Source organism: Carlito syrichta, unplaced genomic scaffold, assembly GCF_000164805.1.
Source record: "Carlito syrichta isolate Samal-C Ts95f unplaced genomic scaffold, Tarsius_syrichta-2.0.1 Scaffold306879, whole genome shotgun sequence".
In the NCBI taxonomy this organism is placed as follows: domain Eukaryota; kingdom Metazoa; phylum Chordata; class Mammalia; order Primates; family Tarsiidae; genus Carlito; species Carlito syrichta.
Genome location: NW_007250975.1, coordinates 354,410 through 376,495, shown reverse-complemented (window position 1 = coordinate 376,495; position 22,086 = coordinate 354,410). Strand labels below are relative to the sequence as shown.

Here is a 22,086-nt window from a genome sequence, read left to right as displayed (position 1 = left end):
GGTCTAGTGTTCCAGGCCCACAAGAGAGGACCCCGGCCCCCTCACTCGCCTGAGACCAGCTGGGTACAGCTGCTGGCTTCTCAAAAGGGGAGTGTGGTGAGACCCCTGGCAGGGCATGAGATGGAGGGAAGGACAGCTGGTTTGTCCTCCAGAGTGCATTGGTGAAAACTGGCCCACTGGAGAGATTCCCTTCTCGGTTCCCTGATGTTCATACAAACAGAAATTCAAAATCTGCTTGGTTTTCTGTTTTTACCCTCTGCCCCTTCCAACTCTTCATCTTTATCCACTCTCTTCACTGCCCAAACATCCTTAGGGAGAAACTATCATACAGATGGGGGATCAGCTTCACGTGTGCAGGAACAATCCGCACTCTATTCCTCTTTGAAATGCCTCTGATTTTGTTCATTGGTTCCCTCCAAATTCCACTTGCCTAACATCAAACTCTTCTCTATAAGTTGTTCCTTTGCTTTTTCTTTTTACTCCAACTAGCTTTTGAAAACCTTTAAAAGGAAAGCATGACTTTTATCCTCTATAGTACAAGGTCTGCAGATCGATATCCCCACTGGGTAAATCTTAAATGGATCACACTGAGGTAACGCTGAAGGAGAAAGTAAAAGCTGGGGGTAGTAAAGGAAGGTGGCAGAGTCACTACAGTCTGATAAACACTTTTATTACTCACAAATGGAATGTGCCAAAATGGAAAAGAAATACAAACAAAATAATAGTTGAGTGAGGGGATTTACGATTACAGTGGCATGTTTGACTAACGCCAAGTCCCCAGGTGTGAAAATTAAAAATCAGCTTCCGCTGGTTATTGGGAAGCCTGGCTGGGCAGCCCTTGAGACTGGGAATCCCAGGAATACTGTGACCAGCATCTAACCCATGAGAGGAACAAAAGCGCTCATCCTTTCAGACTCCTGAAGCCTAAAAATGTATATATCTCTGTTTTGATCAGACATGCACAGGGCTTCCTCTTCTTCCACCAACCCTAAGAATCTAGATAAAATTTCATGGTTTTGAGTTTTCTCATTCTCATAAGTAGGAGATTGCTAGGTAAAGGGGGAAAAAAAGCTCACCTTAGCAACACTGTGTTGGGGCGGGGTGGGGGTGGTGGGGGGAAACAGCATACAAAACAAGGTAGCAAATTCAGAGAAGAGGTAAAAGTGACTAGGAGGAGACTGGATACTACCTGAGAAACTCTAGTGGCCTCTTCTAGAAATTTCTTCATCTCATCCTCAGAGAATACCACATTCATGGCAGACCCACTGGAAAAGAGGGGTGGGGAAGCATATCAGGTTGATGCTAGCGGGCAAGACTTGAGTAATTCTCAGAACAGTTCCAGGCAACCTCTAGTTCTAGTCTGGGCTGAGTAAGAAGGTACCTTTTTCTAAATTGAGACTTTACTCCATGTGATCACCAGGACAATCAACCAAAGTATAAAGCTGCAGAAGCTGAGGATGGAGAAAGGCGGTGAGACCCATAATAGTGTCCATAGGGAACTCTGGTAGCTTTGGAGATTGTACTTCAAAGTTTGTCCTTTCTGACATTCTTTTTCCAAAATCTACTGGTTCCAGGTAATTCATAAGCTTTCACAGGATTCAGCTCAGAACCTAATTTCTCTAACCTGTTTTTTCAGAGTTAATTACCGACAGCCGATTTTAACCTACCAGTAGGTTGTCAAAGCAGGTTATGCTACTACCGCAACTGATTACAAAAGAATTCATTTTTTAGTACCACTTGCAAAAGGCAATGTACACTACCTGACAAAAACTTTTCAGCTGTGTCCCTCATTTTAAATACTTGAGAAACAAGGCTATCTAAAATCAATTTATTTGAGTTTTGACATTTTCAAAATGGAATGGGAAGAGGAAAAGAGGAGCAATAAGAGGAGGTAAGGAAATAAGAGAAAAATATGACTTACTCTTTGCTTTTAAAAAGTAGCATTTTCCTTACCTTTTCTACTCTGTTACTCATTTCTCTTTTTTAATGTTTTAAAATTTATTTTGAATTGATAAATAATTGTGTATATCTATGGGGTACAATGTGATGTTTTGATCTATGTATACGGTGTAGAAAGATTAACTCAAACTAATTAACATATCCATTACTTCACCAATTTATCATTATATTATAAATTTCTGCATAAAGAGCTTTCAATTGCTTCCTTTGTTTAAGAGAGGAAGGTGAGAGCAATAGCACTAATAATTCTGAGTACAGAAAATTGGAACAAAGTTATAGATTGCAAAAATGGGAAAGAAAGTGCAACAGACAAAGCTTTGTTTCCCAATCCTTCCCTAAATGTGTGCACGTTATTTAAATTAATTTGCATTAATTCCTCAAAGAAGTAGTATATGAGACTAAATGTCATTTAAATAAAAAGCAAAGCCTTGCACCTCATTTGAAATTTTTCATTATTTGAAAGGCTCCCATCTCAAATTCCATCTACGCTTTCAAATTGTGCACAGCAAATTGTGTTTGTCTTATTATCCCCTGTTCAATGAAGTAGTCTCTTACATGTGGTAACATCTAAAGGAAGGAAGTAATAATGCACAACTTTTATGATAGAACTTAGTTTCAAAGTTTGATATAAAAGATCCTCTTTGCCCCTGTTCCTTACCACTATCATTCATCTATTTAAAAGAATCTCATCTCAAAAACTCAAAATTTCAAAACAAAGGCACGATCAGAAGGTGCTGACAAGAGTCAAAGATAAGCTGTCATTTCTGGGTATCAGAAAACAGATGTTCTGGTGAAAGACATCCCAAATTGTATGTGGTGTTTAAATTGTCCTGCTCTCTAATGTAAATCTGCCCTCCCTCAGTTTGGCAAGGAGATGCCTGAAGCGATGCTTCTAGAAGTAGGATTCTAGTCTCTTCCTACTGGTCCTCAACTGGCTGTAATGGTTTTCACACAGTTAGTAGACCACAAATTATAACACACAGAAGTCTAGTGCTATTAGCACATAGCATGCATTTCTGTATCTCCTGATTTGTAAATTGTTATTTTAGAAAACAATATATAGTATTACCTCAAAACATAGGAAGGTCGCAACAAGCAGGGGTAGCCCACAGACTTTGCAAATTCCAGTGCTTCATTCTAATTAATAGAAACAGCAGTGACGAAAAGTATGGATAGTTAAAATATGCAGTAACATTGCAGAATGGTATTGCTAGATCGTGAGGTAACCTAACTTGTTATTCTTTCTCTCAAAAGACACCATTAAAATGTAAATTGGACATTGAAATACACAAAAATTCCTAGCCTCTAATTCTGAATATCAAATCTAGTTCAGAAACAGTTTGAACTTCTTTTCATTGTCTGAATCTTAATGAGAATACGACTATCAATTTATAATCAGCCTTTAACTGCAATCATGGAAATACAGCAACTTTAAAGTAAATTCACTAAGCATTATTCATTCTATCTGCCCTGTAGTTAACATCTCCAACAGTTAAAATTCAGGTTACATCTGTTCAAAAAAGAACAGTAAAAACAGACACTTGTTTGGTTGTCTCCTTACCAAAGTATTAACAGCTTTCCATGGTGCCTGAGCCACCTTCAACTCATCCAAGACAGCTGAGAAGATGGAGCGATCCTCAGCCCTGTCGATCTGCAGAGGGCTTGTGCCCATGATCTTGACACCATTTTTGTACAGAGGAACCGCCAGGTTGTTTGGAATCTGGCCCCCAACTGATATGATGCAGCCACCACATGCCTGGAAAAGACATCCCGATATCAGCCACTGGAGTAACTTTCTTATGAGTGAACAACGGCACTCACACTGCCTCCGTTTCCTTACTGACGCTGCTTAGCCTGACTGTGATATTTTCTTCTATCAATGAATCGTGAAATTATGCCACAAAAGTGATACATGGACATAGTTTTGATTTTCCAGGCAAATAGATGCTAACATCGATGTAAGACATCCATCCACACAACTACACGTAAATATCATTTGTGACATTCGCATGGGTGGTAACTGGAAAAGTAAGTCAACTAACAAATTTTCACCACGTACTCTATGCTATCTACAACCAATTAATTTCTGGACTCCTGTTGGAAGTTCCTGACTGGATACAGATTTCTCCTTCTAACACTCACCTTTGTTGTATCCTTCCACCCCAGCACTTCGTATTCAGATTAAGCATCTAAAAAACTGCTTTATCAAGTAACTCCTATACTCAAAGTTCAGAGCCTCTCATTGCCTGGAGGATAAAGGATAAACTCTTCACCCTCTGGACACTTACGACTTTCCTGTCTTATCCGTCACCATCCCACTCAGCCTCAGAAAGACTACTTGACTCATTACCCCCAACCAGGCACATTCCCGCTAGCTGTTCTTCCTAGCCTTGTTTCCTTTCTCCTCTCCTCTTGCTCACCTAACCGTTAACCACCCCTTAACAAAACAGTCTAGCTCTCACCTCCCACACTGATGACCTAGCCCACCATCCTCTCTCCTTGCTCCAAACTTGGCACCTGTCTCCAGTACCCAGTAACTCATTTTAGTTCCCATTTCCTTATCACTTGCTTTACAAGCAGTGCCAGAATCTTTAGCCTTAATCTGGATGCTTGATTACTATAAAATTTTCTTACTTAAAACCATATCTCCTTTTAAGGGTCAAAACTTCAAGATTTTTTTTTTTTTTTTTAAAGACATCCAGCCGGGCTCGGTGGTTCAGCCTATAATCCCATGCCTTTGGGAGGCTGAGGTGAGTGGATTGCCTGAGCCCGCGGGTTCGAGACCCGCCTGGGCAGTGAGACCTCATCTCTAAAATAAATCAAAAAATCAGCCCGGCGTGGTAGCGCGTGCCTGTAATTCCGGCTACTCGGAAGGCTGAGGCGGAAGGATCGCTGGAGACCGGCAGGCGAGGCTGCGGTGGCCGGGAGCGGCCGCTGCACACCAGTCTGGGCGTCTGAGTGAGACTCCAACCCAAAAAAAAAAAAAGACATCCTAGTTCCTTCTGTATACCACCACTTCTCCCTGCCAAGTTTCAGTCCTCTTATCTATAAAATCGGGCCTACTTCGGAAAGTTGCCATGTAGATTAAATAAGAAGATAAATATTAAAGGTCCTATATGCAGTAAGTATATAAATAAATAAGACATGATTATTAATACCAAAAAAGGTATAATATCTGATGAGCCATTGAGCTTAGCAAAATTTTTGTTTGCCCTAATGACCCACTAATGAATATTAGCAGAATTGCTGAAGTAGACAATATGTGACAAATGTGTCTCATCATTATTTAAAATCATTGTAAAATACTCTTATAAGGGATGTAGCTAATTTTTTTCTGATGAGAGCAATTATGGTACTGCAAAAACAAACACCAAGCAATTGAGTGCTTAAAGGCATTGTAAACAGTTTTGAAAATAATAATCCACTGTTCTGCATATTTATAAGTGTACAGAAGCTATTTTTATCATCTCGAAATATGTTCAATACATATTTGTGTAAAACCTTTAAAAAGAAGTATTCTCTTTCTATAATAATCTTTTTATTTTCTTATTGCTTGTTATTAGCAGTGTTGTTTTAGAGGCCTAAAAACAATTTTTTTGTGAAATGCACACATACAAAATGTTTCTTATGCAAAAGACTTAAAAATATCTTAAAAGTTGAAGAAGCAATAGCAATTAATGAGCAAAAGTTGAAGTCAATTGGACTAAATAGGAGCTGAAAGTTGGATTACAAGCCCTTAATTAAACAAATACATCAACATTTTTCAAAATGACTGTATTAAATTGATTTCTGTTTTTCAAGAAGCAACAACTTTCAAAAAAGCAATAAGATAATGGCTGCTATTCTTTGCCAAGGACTCTACTATGTATCCTTGGGCCTCTGTTTTCACCTCTATAGTATCCTTCTGAGGTGATTATTACTATTCGCATCTTACAGCTAAAGAAACTGAGGTTCAATGAAGGTGATGACTTGTCCTTATCTCTGATCCAGCAAATACATGTAGAGAACTTGTATACGGACACAATAGATTGTAAAGGAGTGATGCTCAAGTAATAAACAAATATTTGATTCTTAAGCTAACTCTACTTTTCTGGCTGATTTCAGAAGTGATTCATGTTCAAGGATAAGAGAAAAGCTATTTCTAGAACATTCTTTTGGAAAAGTAGTAGATAGAAAAACTTCCTACCAAATTCTCATTATTGATCTTCAGAACCAGAGATCATCATTGAGGAGACAAATCACGTCCACAGGAAAATTTAAGAGTAACAATGTGATGATATAGTACAAATTTTGCACATACACCAAAAGGAATTCAGCATGAGAACAAGTCTGTATAATTAAGTTAATACAGCACAATTTCATAGAGGAATCCAATCTTAAATTGGCCCCAACACCAAGCATGGGACTCGTAGGTACATAGGGATGGAAATCATAATTATCATAATCACTTATACCTAAATAGTTTCAAGAATTCTACTGAAATAAAATATTCTAAATTTCAGATGTTGTTTTATAGATTTCTAAAGAATTTAGAAAATATTAGGTTCCCAAAGTTTCGTTGCTCTTACCTAGATGTGCTTGTATCTTTTTTACTCAACTTAGTTTTCTATTTTTAAACCCAATATCTCTAAGCTAACACTGCACAAGAATATTTCTGAAACAATATCCTAGCCACAATCACACAAGAAATTCATTTTTAACAGAAAATAATTAAAAGGAAATGCCTCAAACTTACTTGAGAACTTCTTAACTTCTCCTAGCCACTAATCACCTTGGTCAGTTCTTATTCTGATGAACAAATTAAATGCTGTACTATAGAATGAATGTAATGTAAGAACATTTGTCTTGCTAACAGATACAGCATTTGCCTCGTTGAAAATGGCCCTGGTTTTTGCAATGTTATAGATTGTCTCCCATTTACAAAATTCCACTATCTCTAAAGTTGCCAAAGAGAGGATCATGCCTTATGTTTTAGTAATTTACATTTTGGCAAAATATGTTTACAGTCTAGGCAGAACCTTAGGATTGTCTTTAATTACAATTAAACTAGAGAAGAATCCCAATTCTGTCTAGAGTCTTGCATTATCTATGAGTTTTGCCTACCACTAATTAATGTCTGTCATTAGTTCATTAATGCAACCCAAGTTTTGTTACAGGCATACCTTTGTCCATATTTACACATAGACATCATATTCTTATGATCGCCTACATAACATTTAAATTACCTCTTAATATATAGTAACACTATACTTTAAATGCCAATTAGTTTCAAAGAAGGGCTGACATTTCTTTTTGTAATGTTGGTTTTTATAGTTTAAAAAATCTCATTTATAGCCATGTATAACTGTATCCAAAAGCAGTCATAGAAGTTTTTAATCTTTCCTTAAACCATTTCATGACTAAATAATTATGTGAATAAGTCTTGCTGCTATTGTCTATCTTGCTTTTTAATACTTAAAAATGTATCTGAGTATCTGATTTTTTACATATTTATATCAGAGATCCCAATTTTGTTGTTAATATCTTGAATATGGGAACCTGTTTTTTATAGTTGTGTATTATGCTGAACCTGGCATTTCATTTACAAGAGACTCAAGAAATATTTTGCAGAATATACTAATTTTGATGTACACCTGTCTATCTGAAATGAATATTAAGGAGTCATTAAAAAAGACTCATGTCAGAGACAGAACCAAAAAAAGTGTATATCTTATTTAATGATCAATGTTATTATATTACAAGATTAGTAGACCAGTCCCAAATAGACAACTATGATTATACATTCATCCTAAATTTACCTATTTGTTTAATAATGCAAAAATCATCACACTTTACAATCTGACTTCGACGAGATATTCTATGCTAACTTCACAGTACCTGCATATAGCATGCTTTTACATCCATACGATTCATTCATTAGAAACGTAAAGCACAGAGAACTTAACTTGAACAATTCACTGAGGTTTCTAATCAAAATTAGAATTTAAATATTGTGGCTCCAATTCAGTTCTTTTTTTCTCTCTCTCTCTAAGTGGCCATATTTTACTCATAGTGATGATTCTCTGTGATAAGGAATTAACTGAATCACTCTAAGATTTTCTGGTATTTATTCTTTTAATTGTAAGATAATTTAACTTGTTCGGCAGACTTACAGTAACCTACAATCGTAGGAATCCTTGTTGAAGACACACTCAATAATACTCATTGAGGAGACACAACTAGAGAAACCAACTGTAGGTGAGGGCTATAAAAAAAAAAGCAAAATCATTCAAAATGGACTCATTGATCTTAAACTGAAGACTGCTTCATCTGGTGGCACAAGAAATTAACTAGCATCTGTAAACAATCGATTCTCTTCTGGAATTGTTCATCCTTAAGCCATATCACATGAACTAGAAAGAGCCTATTTATTGTATTTCCAGATGACCAGCTCATTCATTCTGCAAAATATTTCTGAGGGGCCATCTTGTAATCGTTTATATGTGGCTGGCACATGTTACCAAGTCGAATTTTCAATATACCTAGATCCTTTAGAAAGAAAGAGTGAATTTTATATTAAAAATAATCACTCTGTGTCAGGACCTCAAAAATATAGGTCTGGAGTGACTTTTTAAAGTTTCACTACAAAATTAGGCAATGGAAAGCACTGGCAGCTCTTTCTCTTAAGGGTAATTGCAATATAAATAGACATACATGAATACATATATATATAAAGGATGCATTGCATATACATTCCTTCTTTTTTTTCCTCTCTTTTCTGTTTGTTTTTTTCTTTTTTTTTGGAATTCTTCTTTTTTACCTCCTGGTGGTAGATGTCTAGGATTCTCTCCAAAGACAGCTCTTCAAAGTACAGTTTGTCACACTCATCGAAGTCTGTGCTCACAGTCTCAGGGTTGCAATTCACCACAACTGTCTTCTTGCCAAGTTGGCGCAGTGTGCGGATACTGGAGACAGCACACCAATCAAATTCCACACTACTGCCTGCAGAGACAAGGAGATTGGGAAAAGGAGTAAGAGAAACATAAAGTTACAACACAAAAAGAAGCAGAAATATATCACCAGTCAGCACCAGTCAGTTCAGGCTAAGGAAGCCAATACCTTTCAATTCAATTTGTAAAACTCCAAGATATAAATTTCAAACCCTTGACACACACCATACTAATAAGAAAGTGGGAACTAATTAAACAGCAATGAAATGTTGGCTTGTTTTATGTGCTAAATTCTGCAATAAGAAATCTCTATATCTGATGCATTCAGAACTTCAATGTGAATGGGAGATAAAGTTAATTTCTAATTATAAATATATCCTCATGTGCTGAAAAAAATTCAAAGTGAACACAATGGCCTCCAAATACACAAAAATAGTTCATCTAGCTATCAGAATACTTGAGTTCCTGTTTCAGTTATTCCACTTAATACCTTTGAATTCAATGTTTGAGGGTTAAACTTAATGATCCCTGAGGAACCTCGAAACTCTGACGTATCTTGATTGATGCAAAAGTCCTATTCTTTCCAAGCATATCCTTTCAAACTTGGCAAGGTCACCACATGCAGAGTGAGTGACCAACTGTAAAGGAATCTGAAGTACAGTAGTGGTCTAAAATCTCAAAATTCACCCATACTAGAATGTCATAGAATTGAAAGTCATGGAACTTATACTCATTCTTTGTATAGAACATTGTCTTCTAAAAATTCTTGTCAAAATATGTTATTCAAATACAATGTCATGTTCATTGTCACTATCAAGCAAGTACACACTGGATTAGCAGTTTGACTAGTCTTCCGTGGATCCTAATGTCATGCAGAATTGTTACATAAATTAGGTAACATTTGAAAAGGAGGAAAAGTTGGTCCTGAGAGGAGACAGGTAGATGCTGATGAGGTGTTCAAGGTCATTTAGCTATGAGATAACTGCTTTGGTCTGAATGTGTTCCTCAAAAATTATTTGTTGGAAACAATCTCCAATGAATGCAACAGTGATGGACGGTGAGGCCTTTTAGGAGGTATTTATGTCTATTCACGAGGGCTCTGTCATATTAAAAGGGCTTGATGGAGGAAGTTTGTTCCCTCTGTACCCTTTTGCCTTCTGTCATGTGCAAACACAGTGTCCCTCCCTTCTGAAGGATGCAGGATTCGAGGTGCCATCTTAGAAGCAGAGACCTAATTCTCACCAGACAACTGGTCCTCTCAGTACTTGATCTTGGACTTCTCAGTCCCCAGAACTATAAGAAATACAGAACTGTTCTTTATAAATTACCCAGTCTCAGGTATTTTGTTATAGTTACACAAATAGACCAAATAACACTTTTGGCCTGTCTAAAAATTTGGCCAAAGATTGGTAAACTAGCACAACCTGAAGCACTTGGGTTGACTGTAAAAACTAAAAGAAACTATGCAAAGTAACAAAGTAAGACTACATACATTCAAATCATGTTTTATTATTTCCATAATATTTTTATGCCTTGCAGAAACTAATTATTAAATATACTTGTTGACTAATATCACTGTCCATTTGAATGCATACCTTGCACGTATATCATGAATGGTTATTAATACCTAATTTTAATTGACTGGGGGAAAATGTTACAATCTCTGATGAGCATGTTTTAATTAGTTTACGTAATGCTTTGCCCATGCACCAATGAGACAAAATCTTTGCATTTAATCTAAACAAACATCATATGTTAGGTCAGAGATGGAATCTACAATGTAATTTCTGGTTAATGTATAAATCCTTGAATAAATACAGACACTCATGAAAAACTATGTCGGGAGAGAAAAAGTCAAAAGTCGAATCCATTTCCCAACCCTAGTGAGAGGTTCAATTCAGTTACAGTAATAAAGGAATAACATGGTGAAATGAAAAGAGATGGAATTTGTACTTAAGACCTGCATTTAAATCCCACTCTACCACTAAACAGTTAGGTTTTACCTCTCTGAGCCTCAGTTTCCTAGTTGGCAAAACATTTATTATAACATTTATTTGACATAGTTCTTAGAATAGTGGAATTAACACGCGGGCAGGGTTCTATATATTTCTTTTTTTTTTTTTCCTTTGGGTTGGAGTCTCACTCTGTCACCCAGACGGGAGTGCAGTGGCCGCTTCCGGCCACCGCAGCCTCGACCTGCTGGGCTCCGGTGATCCTTCCACCTCAGCATTCCAAGTAGCCAGAATTACAGGCATGCTACCACGCCCGGCTGATTTTTTTCTTGATTTATTGTAGAGATGAGGTCTCGCTGCCCAGGTGGGTCTCGAACCCGCGGGCTCAGGCAATCCACTCACCTCAGCCTCCCAAAGGCGTGGGATTACAGGCTGAGCCACCGAGCCCGGCTAGGGTTCTATATAAATTGCAATGTCCCATGTAAATAAAATGTATCACTTTACCAATGTGATATGGACCGCAGCCCAGCACCATCATTCCGTGATCATCAAATTTGATATCATGCTCCTGAGGGGGGAAAAAAGGAAGATGCAGAAATTATTATGTGTTTTATCCCATTTAATTTAGCTATTTGTCCTATCTTTAAGTGTGTGTTTTTTGTTCTTCCTCTTGTTCACCTGTTTCTCTGGGAACCGGTAAATATACAGCATTATATAAGCTCTCTGCATATTTGTAAAATGTAGATTTAGCTTAATTTGTTTAAAGTAAATAGTCATGCGAACATAGCATAATTGTGTGCTCATGTAATCACGGCCTTTATCATTTTTTCCACTTGATTGCATGATCTTAAGGAAGTTCTTAAAACACTGAGTACAGAAATACACCATTATCTGACCCACATGATGCCATGTTTATTATTTAGATAACCAAAGATACAACATATATGTATATTTCCTGATGTGGGCAATCTACTAAATCTAGAACTCTCTGGGCACGGCAGTTTGGCAACTCCTACCTGACCATTGTAGGTAACATAGAGGTAGTTTGTTACTGATGGGTATTCTGCAGCCAGTGTATCAATCTGCAAGAGAAAATAAATAAATCAAATACACAAATAAAAATTTTATTCTCTCTATTTTTTTGAAACTATATCTTTCGTGCTACATTTATGTTCCTTTAATGCCCATTACTATAAAGACAGAAAGAGGTATGTACAATCTCTTTCTAATTCTGAAAATGAGAGGAAAAAAATAATGATATGGTTTAGTTACCACCTGAGCAATAAATGGTCGCAGACACCCCAGGGGATTGTTGGATCACTACAGCAGTGCCTTTCATGAACACAACAAAGTGATCCTATGGTCAACTGGTTACCAGAAAGACTTACCCTACCAGCTGCCTAAAAAAGCTGTGCATCAGAGCAAAATGACCTATATGTAAGAAAGTCTGTGGCTTCCAAACTAATGCACAGGATTTAGGTTGCCTGTGGCACCGAGCTAAGAGATGACACAAATACAATAAGCCATAAGGGACGGAGGCAAGGTGAACAGGATCTCACTGAACATATTTGGAAATCAATTCAATTCTCAAGGCCCAGTAGTTCAGCTTAATGAGCAAGAATTTAGGGCCAGCAGGGCAAGCTAGCATAAGGCAAGTGAGAGAGAAGATAGCAATTGCTGAGTAGAAAATATTTAGCATCAAGCTTGAGACCTAAAGATACGCATGTTCCCCCTGAGCACACAGAGAAAAGTCAATAAATTTAAAGGACAAAAACCAGCTGGTGGTACTTTACACCCAGACATTCCTTCCATTAAAAGCCAAAAAAAAAAAAAAAAAATCGCCCTAGCACACCTACAAACGTTCATGCGTGATTGTCATGAATACTATATGAGGTCATTATGCCCAGCCCTATCACAATGAATACTAAATGAACCATAATGATGGGGCACTTAAAATAAAGTATTACCCTGTAAAAAGTTAGTGCCAAAAGTGATAACTATTACTTTCGAGAGGGTCAGGCATCTTGCTAGGGTATTTCAAGTCCTATTACACTCAGGCTTTCTCTTACTACAGACTTATTTGAACACAAGTCAAAAAGCAGAGGAAAGGTCTTTTTCTTTTTTTTTTCATTTAGGTCAAGAAAATCAGATACTCACTCTTATCTTTACATCCAGTGTTCCTTCGTCTTTTCCCTTTTAAGCATAAATTAATCCTGTGCTGAATAAAATTGGTGACACCATGGACATCAACTGGGCAAGCATAGTCCCTTTCTAATCCCACTTCTCTTTTTATTCACAATGACTTTTTTAATTGGTGCCTACATTTCATCAAAGAAATCTTGAGAAGAAAGGGAATCTTCTTTACCTGTTTAACCCAAGGGTAGATGTTTTTCTTTAACCTCAGCTCCCTTGTCTGGGCCTCAGTCAGTCCTAGGCATTTTGAAATCTGCTTATCTGAGAACCCAATCTGCTTTGCCCTTTTCAGGGTTTCTTCTGTAATGGACTCCCTAGGATTTAATGGAAAAGAGAGATTCACATTTAGACAAAACGCAATCAAAAGCAGTTAAGTATTCAATTTCAAAAATGCTAAAGTATCCTTCTTTCCCACCTTCAAACATGTTTAGGTCTCCTTATCTTTAAAATATACAAATAAGTAACCCATCAAGTCTTCCAGCCTCAAAGAAGTCTTCTGCATTTGCAAAGCTGACCTCTATGATCTCCTACTTTCACCCACTATGGACAGTCTTCCCTGATTGTTTCCTTGTAAAGTGGTATCTGTATTTAGTGTTCTAATAAATTTGCTTGATCGGAAATAACCAGGGACTTCCTTCTATAAATCCAGGAGCCTTTTCTCAATTTTAATTTTCTTTAACTTGTCATCATCTGACCCTTTTGATGTTCCATCTTTAAAAAAATATCTCCTCTGGCTTCTACTAAGTTGTTTCTCACCTTACTTTATTACTCACAACTACATTGACTGTTTTTGTTTTGTTTTGTTTTGTTTTCCTCTCAAGGCTCTACCTTCTCTTACCCGCTGTAGCCTGGCTGCCTTGTCTCCCTTTCTAAATTTAATCACTGTCATGGACTCACTAGCCTAGCGGGCCGATTATTCCCAAATCTGGGCCTCTTTTCCAACATCTGAGAACCCTGTTCTGGGTCTTTATGCACATCATCTTTGAAAATCATCCTCACGTGGGTGCCCCACACATTGTATCACACTAGGTATCCTCTTCACAGACTGCCTCTGTTTACTAACATCCCACATCTGGCTATGTCGAGAAGATAGTTTTGTGATTTTATATGCTTCTCAAGCTAGATTTTTTTCTCATTTTCCCCACGCTCATTTCTGCAGTGCAGACTTCGTGTTGTTTCTCTCACCTGCAACACCTTTAACATGTCTATTGCATACACTTCTCCCTAACCCCCAGCAACCCTTCAAAGTTAACTAAAGCCAAGCCTCATGCATGAAGCTGCTCACTTTGCCCACTCTGACTTCCGGTGATTTCACTCGCCTCTTTTACTTGGAGCCACGGACACAGTCAGAACTATACAGATTAGCAATGCATTATCACGTGATATCTTTAGTGTCTCTTAACCTTGGTTCACCAACCGGATTATTTCCTGCTACATTGAAGTTCCATGAAGGCAAGTAATGCATTTGGCTCATTTATTAGTTAATTCCCAAAGCCTAGCACATTATCCAGCCCACAGGGAGCATTCAACAAATATTTATAAATATAAAGAAGTGAAGGATAAATATAAATCTGTAAATATAATGTGTATATAATAAATGTGAATTAAAATGTATATGTAATATTGTACTATAAAATGAATATAAATATAAATATAATTTTAATATAATAAATGAAAAAATGTAAGTGAATAAAGAAAACTACAACTCTGTAGGGGAATTTTTTTTGAGTCAGGGTCTTATACTCTGTCACCTAGGCTGAAGTACAGTGGCACAACCAGGGCTTACTGCTGTCTCCAACTCCTGGGCTCAAGCAATCCTCTTGCCTTAGCCTCCCAAGTAGCTGGGACTACAGTCATGCCCCACCATGCCTGGCTAATTTTTTCATTTTCGTAGAGATGAGGTCTCACTATGTTACCCAGGCTGGTCTTGAACTCCTGGGCTCAGGTAATCCTCCTGCCTCAGCCTCCACACGAAGTGCTGAGATTACAGGTGTGAGTTACCATGCCCAGTCAGGGTTTTTTTTTTAATCTTTAAAAAAAAAAAAGACAAAGAAATGATAAAATCAACTTGTAACTGGATTTCAAATTGCACACAAAAAGGAATTTGTAAATAACTCAGGGGCAGAAGAATAAAATACTACTCTAAAGCATCATGAACCAAATGCCTGTGGGCCAGCTATATCAAGCAATACTCAGCATGATAAAATACTATTATAACAGTTTGACAGTCAATACAATGAAATTAAAATATAAAGCGTATTATCAGAAGATCCAACTTGTACTAAATAAAACATCTTCATGAAATCCTCTTGATAAATGTAATTGAATTAAACCCATTACATTTTGTTCCTAATCTTTAATCTACTTTATTTAACTAATTCACATTCTGAGTTTGGTGAAAAGTCAAGCTGGCAGATACAATGGCCACTTCTCTGGCTTTCCATTATCAATATTAGTTTGGAGTTTTGTAGTTATAGCTCTTCCTAGTCAATTTGCTTTTTCTATTGCACCTGAATTCCCTCCGGGCAAATCGGTTTATTAATTCTCCCAATGAATTTAATTTCTCCTCTTTTTATTACTATTTTAAATTTTAATTTGTATTTGATAAGCATTCCCTCAGAGCAACACATTTTCCTGAAAATTTCTTGACCACAACCTGATATTAAGTATTATTGCTTTGTACCAAGCCCTGAGCCACCTGCTCTAGGCCTATGCTGTCTAATATGGTAGTCCCTGGTCACGTATGGTTATTTAAATTTAAAGATGAATTAATTACAATGTTAAAAAAAAACTAAACATTTATATCTACAGTCACCCTAGCCACATTTCAAGTACTCAATGGCCACACAGAGCCAATGGTTCCTGTGTCAGACAGTGTAGATTACAGACCATTTCACCATCCCAGAAATTTCTAATAGGCCTTGACAGAAGATACAAAACACTAGTTGAGACAATGGAATGACAGAGAGTGATTCAAAACATTTTATGGAGGGATAGGCTATGTGATGCAATATGAGGTCAGAGAAAGGTAACAGTGTGAGAGGTTGTACTTGAGAAATACTATGGCAGTAGCGGGATGAGCACAGAGCCATAAAGTTTAACTTTTACAGATAAAGGAGTTGACATCTGTACTGTAGGCAAGGGCAAATGCATTTGCAATCATTTGAGAGCAACAATGCACGTTGCAAATGCATTTGCAATCATTTGAGAGCAACAGTGCACAGGCACAGGAAACATACTGAGGATTTGGAGCTGGAAACAGAAACTAGATGGTGAAAGTGGAACGACATTCATTGTCAGTCTTTCATTCGTGCTTTAACAGGGAGTGAACATGTGCTGTGTATCAGGCCTGTGCTATCTCTATGTTAATTATAGGGAGCTAAAACATTGACTTCCTACATTCAAGGAGTTCAGAGTATATTTGGAGGCACACAAATAGCCACCGTTGATGTGCCTACACCATGAGCGGTGCTATGGAAGGAAATTATATAAGGTGAAGTTTTGACTCCAGGGAGAAGCCTTCAGCCTCCAGTGGGGAAGTCTGTAAAGGCTTTATCCCAGAGTTGACTTCTGAGCTTCCGAGGTCCTTAGGAACACTAACGTTTACGGTTACCCTTAGTTTTGAAAAAAATAATAAGAAAAACTAACTGGGCAAGGCGGCTCATTCCTATAATCCCAGCACTTTGGGAGGTGGAGGCAAGAGGAATGCTGGAGCCCACAGGTATGAAACTGCCTGGGCAACATGGCGAGACCTTGTCTCTACAATAAATCAAAAAATTAGTCAGATGTGGTGGTGCATGCCTTGTAGCTCCAGATACTTCGAAGGCTGAAGCAAAAGGATCTCCTGAGTCCGGCAGGTTGAGGCTGCAGTGGCCGTGAGAGTGCCACCATACTCCAGCCTGGGTGACAGAGTGAGACTCTGACTCAAAAAAAAAGAAAAGAAAAAGTAGGGAAAGAATTTTGTTGTTGTTGCTATTTGTTTTAGAGATGTACATTTCTACTTTCCTTGCCAAGAATATGCTCCCAAACCAGTTACTCATTTGTTTATATGCAAGCATGCTTTCAAGCTTCAGAGTGGAAGTACTTCACAAATAAACTGTTTTTTAAATTAGAATAGTAACCACTTTTACTTAAATAACTAAAATCCCAACCCTGAAAAGAGGTGGGCCAGATAGACTTAAGAAACATACCCTGAAAAGAACCATCACATCGACAGTTATGACCGTGTACTAGAAGCAGCACAAATGCAAGTTCTTCAAGTTAAGCTAAGCAGAAGTCATGTATTATATTTAACTTTTTGGGTCATGTTTTTCTATTTGTTGTTATGGTATTAAATAAACCACAAAAAATATAGATTCCTTGTTTTTCTACTGGAGATGCATAAATTTGCATTTGTGGTCACATTCAGCAGTACAGTCTTTTCTATTACTGGAATATGCAGAGTTTATCTTATTTTTTTCACCACAAGAGTTTAATAGAGTATATATAGACATCTCTAGCAAATAGACAAAGTCTTCCTCCTCTACTCACCAAATGAGATTGTACTTTTATTAGCAAAGCAAAACAAATAAGAGGAAGGGAGGGAGGAAGGGCAGAACGGAGGGAGGGAGGGAGGGAGGGAGGGGAAAAAGAAAGACTAATTGATAGAACTGGATTTGTGCATAAAAAAGTGATGTGACTTAATTTTGTGCTCAGTTCTGGTGGCAAAAATAGAAGCAATCTGTTACTAAGACTAATTCAATTGTTATTGCTCCCCGTAGCATCCCCCATTCCAGAGAGCTTTCATTATTTAAATGGATGTCTGAGAAGAGCAACAATAACACAAAATAATGATGGTGAATGATACTTCAGAATGAGGGTGAAACCGCTTCTGTACAGGCACTAGCTCAGATCATACCAGGTGAGAATTTTGGAACAGGAGCATCACGCTAGGCCTACACAGTGCATATTTTAATCTTGCTGGCTAATTCTCAGAACATTTTCCTGTTGAACCAAAAACTGATTTCATGTGCTCAATTTTCGAATAACTATCAATAGCATGATGTGATATTTTTAAATGTCTTGAAAATCGGAGCGTATTAAATTGTAGTGCCATGTTAGTACACTCATGTTCATCTACCTTATCTTGAATACTGAGTAGATGTGATCCTAGGATGTTCAAAGTGATGTATTTTCTATAGTGCTTCATTCATGGTCTTCCTGGTTACAATTTCTACTCTTTAGACATGTTCGTGACGTAGTGCAAAGTATATAGCCATCCTCCTCACTGAGAAATTTGTTGATTCTGACCCACCATGGCAATTACAAAGGCACAGACAAGTTAGACCCTCCCCAGATTCAGTGCTGCCTAATTCTACAGGGTACGACTAACTCACTCCAACACAGGGAGTAGGTTGATCCTCTGTAATGTTTATCACTTGTTTCCTCCTCTGCTTCTGTGGAACACAAGACTGGCTGGTATGTCATTACAGACAGAAGAAAATGGACTTTATTACCAACCTGTTCTGATACAAAATTTTATTTTGTGTCCTATTATAATAAAATTTTAAAAGAGACAGTTTGAAGACACGATTCATTAGCTTTGGGCCAGTGATTTAGATCAGGTTAAACCTCCTCAGAGTCAAGTGCAAGATGAATCATCTTAAGTGAACACAAAACTTATTTAACAGTGTGAAGATTCAGATACATACTCCTCATATGCATCTGCTATATTGGGCTACCCTGCATTTTGTCTGCTGAAAAGAACCTCCACCATAGTGAGTTTTTGTTTTTGTTTTTTAAATCAAACTAGGTAAAAGCTTATTTTAGAAACAGGGCCATAACGTTTTTATTTTCCAAAGGAAAATAAAAACCTTAATTTGGATCCAACTCAAAGGAGAATAATTTCGAAAAGAAATATAAATGCTGAATTTATAACTCAAAACTGCTTTCTGAAGCCGCAATAGGGAATGCTCCATTTATATTATATTGTAAATCAAGGTAGCATTATACCAAGCTAGAAATGTGATCAGCTGAATAAAGCACATTGTACTAAAGAACACAGTTTTAAAATATGTATAATAAATTACCTTTCTGTTATTTAATATGTCTTTGTGTGTACTCGTATTTTATGTTTATTTTTACTCTTGAACAAGAACACATTAAATCCATACTTCACAATTGCATCCTCTAAAATATGCTATATATACAACTTTTCTTTTCCCTGTCAGCTTGCCTTGCTTTGAGAGTTCAAGGGCAAACTTTTCAAAAGGTTAGACTGCCATCGTTGCATAATACATTCTAAACAATAAAATAGCACACCAAATGGGTGTGTTGCTGGCCTTTTCATGATCTTCTGCTTCTTCCTATTTAGCAGCACAAAATGAGTTTGAAATTTCAAAGGGAGAAAAAATTGTCTTAAAAACAGGTCATTAGACTTTAACATACTCCGCCATAATCTTTTAACGGTAAGACAGCATGGCTCAGTTTCTACGCTAGAAAAATCTCTGGTGTTTTCTCTGGTTTATAAACAACGCAAGCCTTTCTCCTCTCCCTCTCTGACATCCGATGTAGATTTTGTTGTTGTTGTTTAAAATTCTACCCTGTCATCTCTGAAACTTCCTCTACTCACACTTAGTCTTCAATAATAAATGATAAAAGGAAATGGAATAAATTCCTCTTAATGAGGAAATTTTCACCTGGCGCAGAGGAGCTGGGGAAATCTATTAGCCGACTGGAGGAACGCCTGAAGCATTCTAATTACCAGGGGAGACCGCGCATTTCACACAGACCTCTCTTCCACTTGCCTGGCTTTTATCTGATCCACCAACTCACAAGTAATACTAAACAAATTTCCCTCCAGATTGCACAAGCTCTAATGTGAAAATGAGCACTCCACCTGGCCTACCATTATGGGATGGGCTTGCGATTTTACTATTATCCTTAAAAAAAAAAAAAAAAAAATTCTCCCAAAGGCAGAAACTGAGAAAAACACTAAGCCTGATGCTCAGTGATGACATCCGCTTTAATAAGAAACGAGAACGGAGTAAGATGTATGTTCTCGGCCTCACGACGCCTCACCAAGCTCTCCTATGAGTTTCTTACTGCTTCACTGATTATTTTTGGCATTTCACAGGTTCAAGACTGCGTATGCCACAATCACAATAATGGCATCAGTGAAGAAGTTCTCTTCTCTTTCCTTTCAAGGAGATGAGCTGCTACCTATCTTCTTAAGAGACAAGCAAAAGACAATTTTTAAAAACAGGAGTGGCATTTAGCGAAGCAAAGGATTAAAAACCCACACAACTGGGTAAATACTACTTAATTTTTGAGACCACTATGGCCTGTTTCTGTACAGAAATGAGGTTTTGGAAGGAAATAAAGAACTCAATCTTTTTCTTTCTTACTTTCTTTCTTTTTTTTTTTTTTTTTTTTAAATCAGGGTTGAGAGGACAGAAAAGCCCTCAGAGCGGGATGGGACTCCAGAGGGTTGCCGTTTTTCTTTCTTGTATAAGACAAATAATACCTAGTTCCAATGTTCAGGGGAATGTATGACAACATGAAAATTATCCAGTGGGATCTGGTTTACTTAGCACTATCACCATAATGCTAAAATGTCACAAATATTGGTTTTCAAGAGACAACAAGCTTTAAACTACCTTAAATAGTTTGGCACTATCTGCCTACATAAATAAAATGATGATAGTATAATGACAATAATATAATACATCAATATCCATATGGCGTACTAAATTGCACCTACTGCCATGGCAACCACAATATCGCAACAAGATCAAAACAAAGCTTTTATGAGAAACAGATATGATACTTTTAAATGGACACTATTTATTTATTTATTTGAGCCGGTGCCTCACTCTGTAACCCAGGCTGTAGTGCAGTGGCACGATCACAGCTCACCTAAGCCTCAAACTCCTGAGTTCAAGCAAACCTTCTGCCTCAGCCTCCCAAGTAGCTGGGACTACAGGCACACACCACCATGCCTGGCTAATTCAGTGGGCCATTTTTAATTTCCTGAATTCCATGTTTATATTTGACCCATTTTTAATTGCCTCAAGAATTCAGAAATATTGTGACATTACTTTTAATCTGGCAAAGCCAATCATCTGCTATTGAATGTAACGTCATAATTATGTTCTATGAAAACCAAGGAATGATAATGGGGGGAGAAAGCCTCATGTAGGTTAAGTTATTGTGATTTTTGAGCCTTAACAAATTACATTTTGTTTACCCATGGTTCTTGATGTAAAACACTGTGACTCTTTAGCCGCCCTTGATCTAATAAAAATGAAAAACAAATGAAAATCATCAAACCAAAGAAATAAGTCATGTCAATTAGTGTATAAGAAAGTGTTCTGTTATATTCAAAAAGGCAGGCTACTACTAAATGGCTTTCATCTGAGCAGATTAAACAAAAGGGTAAAGTCCATACAATAGAATATTGCTTCTGTTATTTCTAATTAATACGTTTATTTATCATTTCAGATCCATCCAATGTGTACATTCCCCAAAGTAAAGGAAACCTATTAGGAAGCACAACTGTGGGTTTTCCCATGAATATAGGTTTTTTGTGTGTCCAGAATTTCAATCTAACAGACACAACAAAACACTTTATAAGGCTGCATAGAATACTGAGCTTGAATGAGCATTCTTTGATGTTTACAATTTGTAATTTCACAAATAAATTTATTTGAAGCTCTAAGTTTTGAAGCTTCCTTGTCATCTTTGTTTAAATTGTTGCGTTTCCACAGAGTAGTTTTCTAAACATCATATATGTTATCCAAAGCAAGATGAATAACTTTCAATATATAACTTTCTTTGACTTCTTGAAACTATTACTTAGAACCTAATTAAAATGAATTACTTAACTGAACCATATTTACTGATAATTGCTCATAGTCTTCTTTTTTTGTAAAGCATATATATACAGGAATAATCCTTGACTAAATTTTTCTACTTCTTGAATGAGAAAGGTGAGCCTTTTTTGAAAAGAAAGAAATGCAGAAGTCATTTTTTAGGGCATATAGGAAAATTATATAATTAAATTCCTGGTGACA

The 22,086-nt window shown here is 37.1% G+C and overlaps 1 protein-coding gene across 1 annotated transcript in view; it reads right to left on the bottom strand.

The window, feature by feature from the left end:
- CPS1 (carbamoyl-phosphate synthase 1) overlaps window positions 1-22,086 on the bottom strand; it is a 116,680-nt gene that overhangs the window by 23,960 nt on the left and 70,634 nt on the right. Inside the window, exons 22-28 of the mRNA XM_008063502.2 lie at window positions 13,206-13,347; window positions 11,857-11,922; window positions 11,345-11,408; window positions 8,759-8,940; window positions 3,521-3,715; window positions 3,029-3,096; window positions 1,190-1,265 (exon numbers count right to left, since the gene is read on the bottom strand). Coding sequence (XP_008061693.1) covers window positions 1,190-1,265; window positions 3,029-3,096; window positions 3,521-3,715; window positions 8,759-8,940; window positions 11,345-11,408; window positions 11,857-11,922; window positions 13,206-13,347 — 793 coding nt within the window. The remainder of the gene's footprint in view (window positions 1-1,189; window positions 1,266-3,028; window positions 3,097-3,520; window positions 3,716-8,758; window positions 8,941-11,344; window positions 11,409-11,856; window positions 11,923-13,205; window positions 13,348-22,086) is intronic.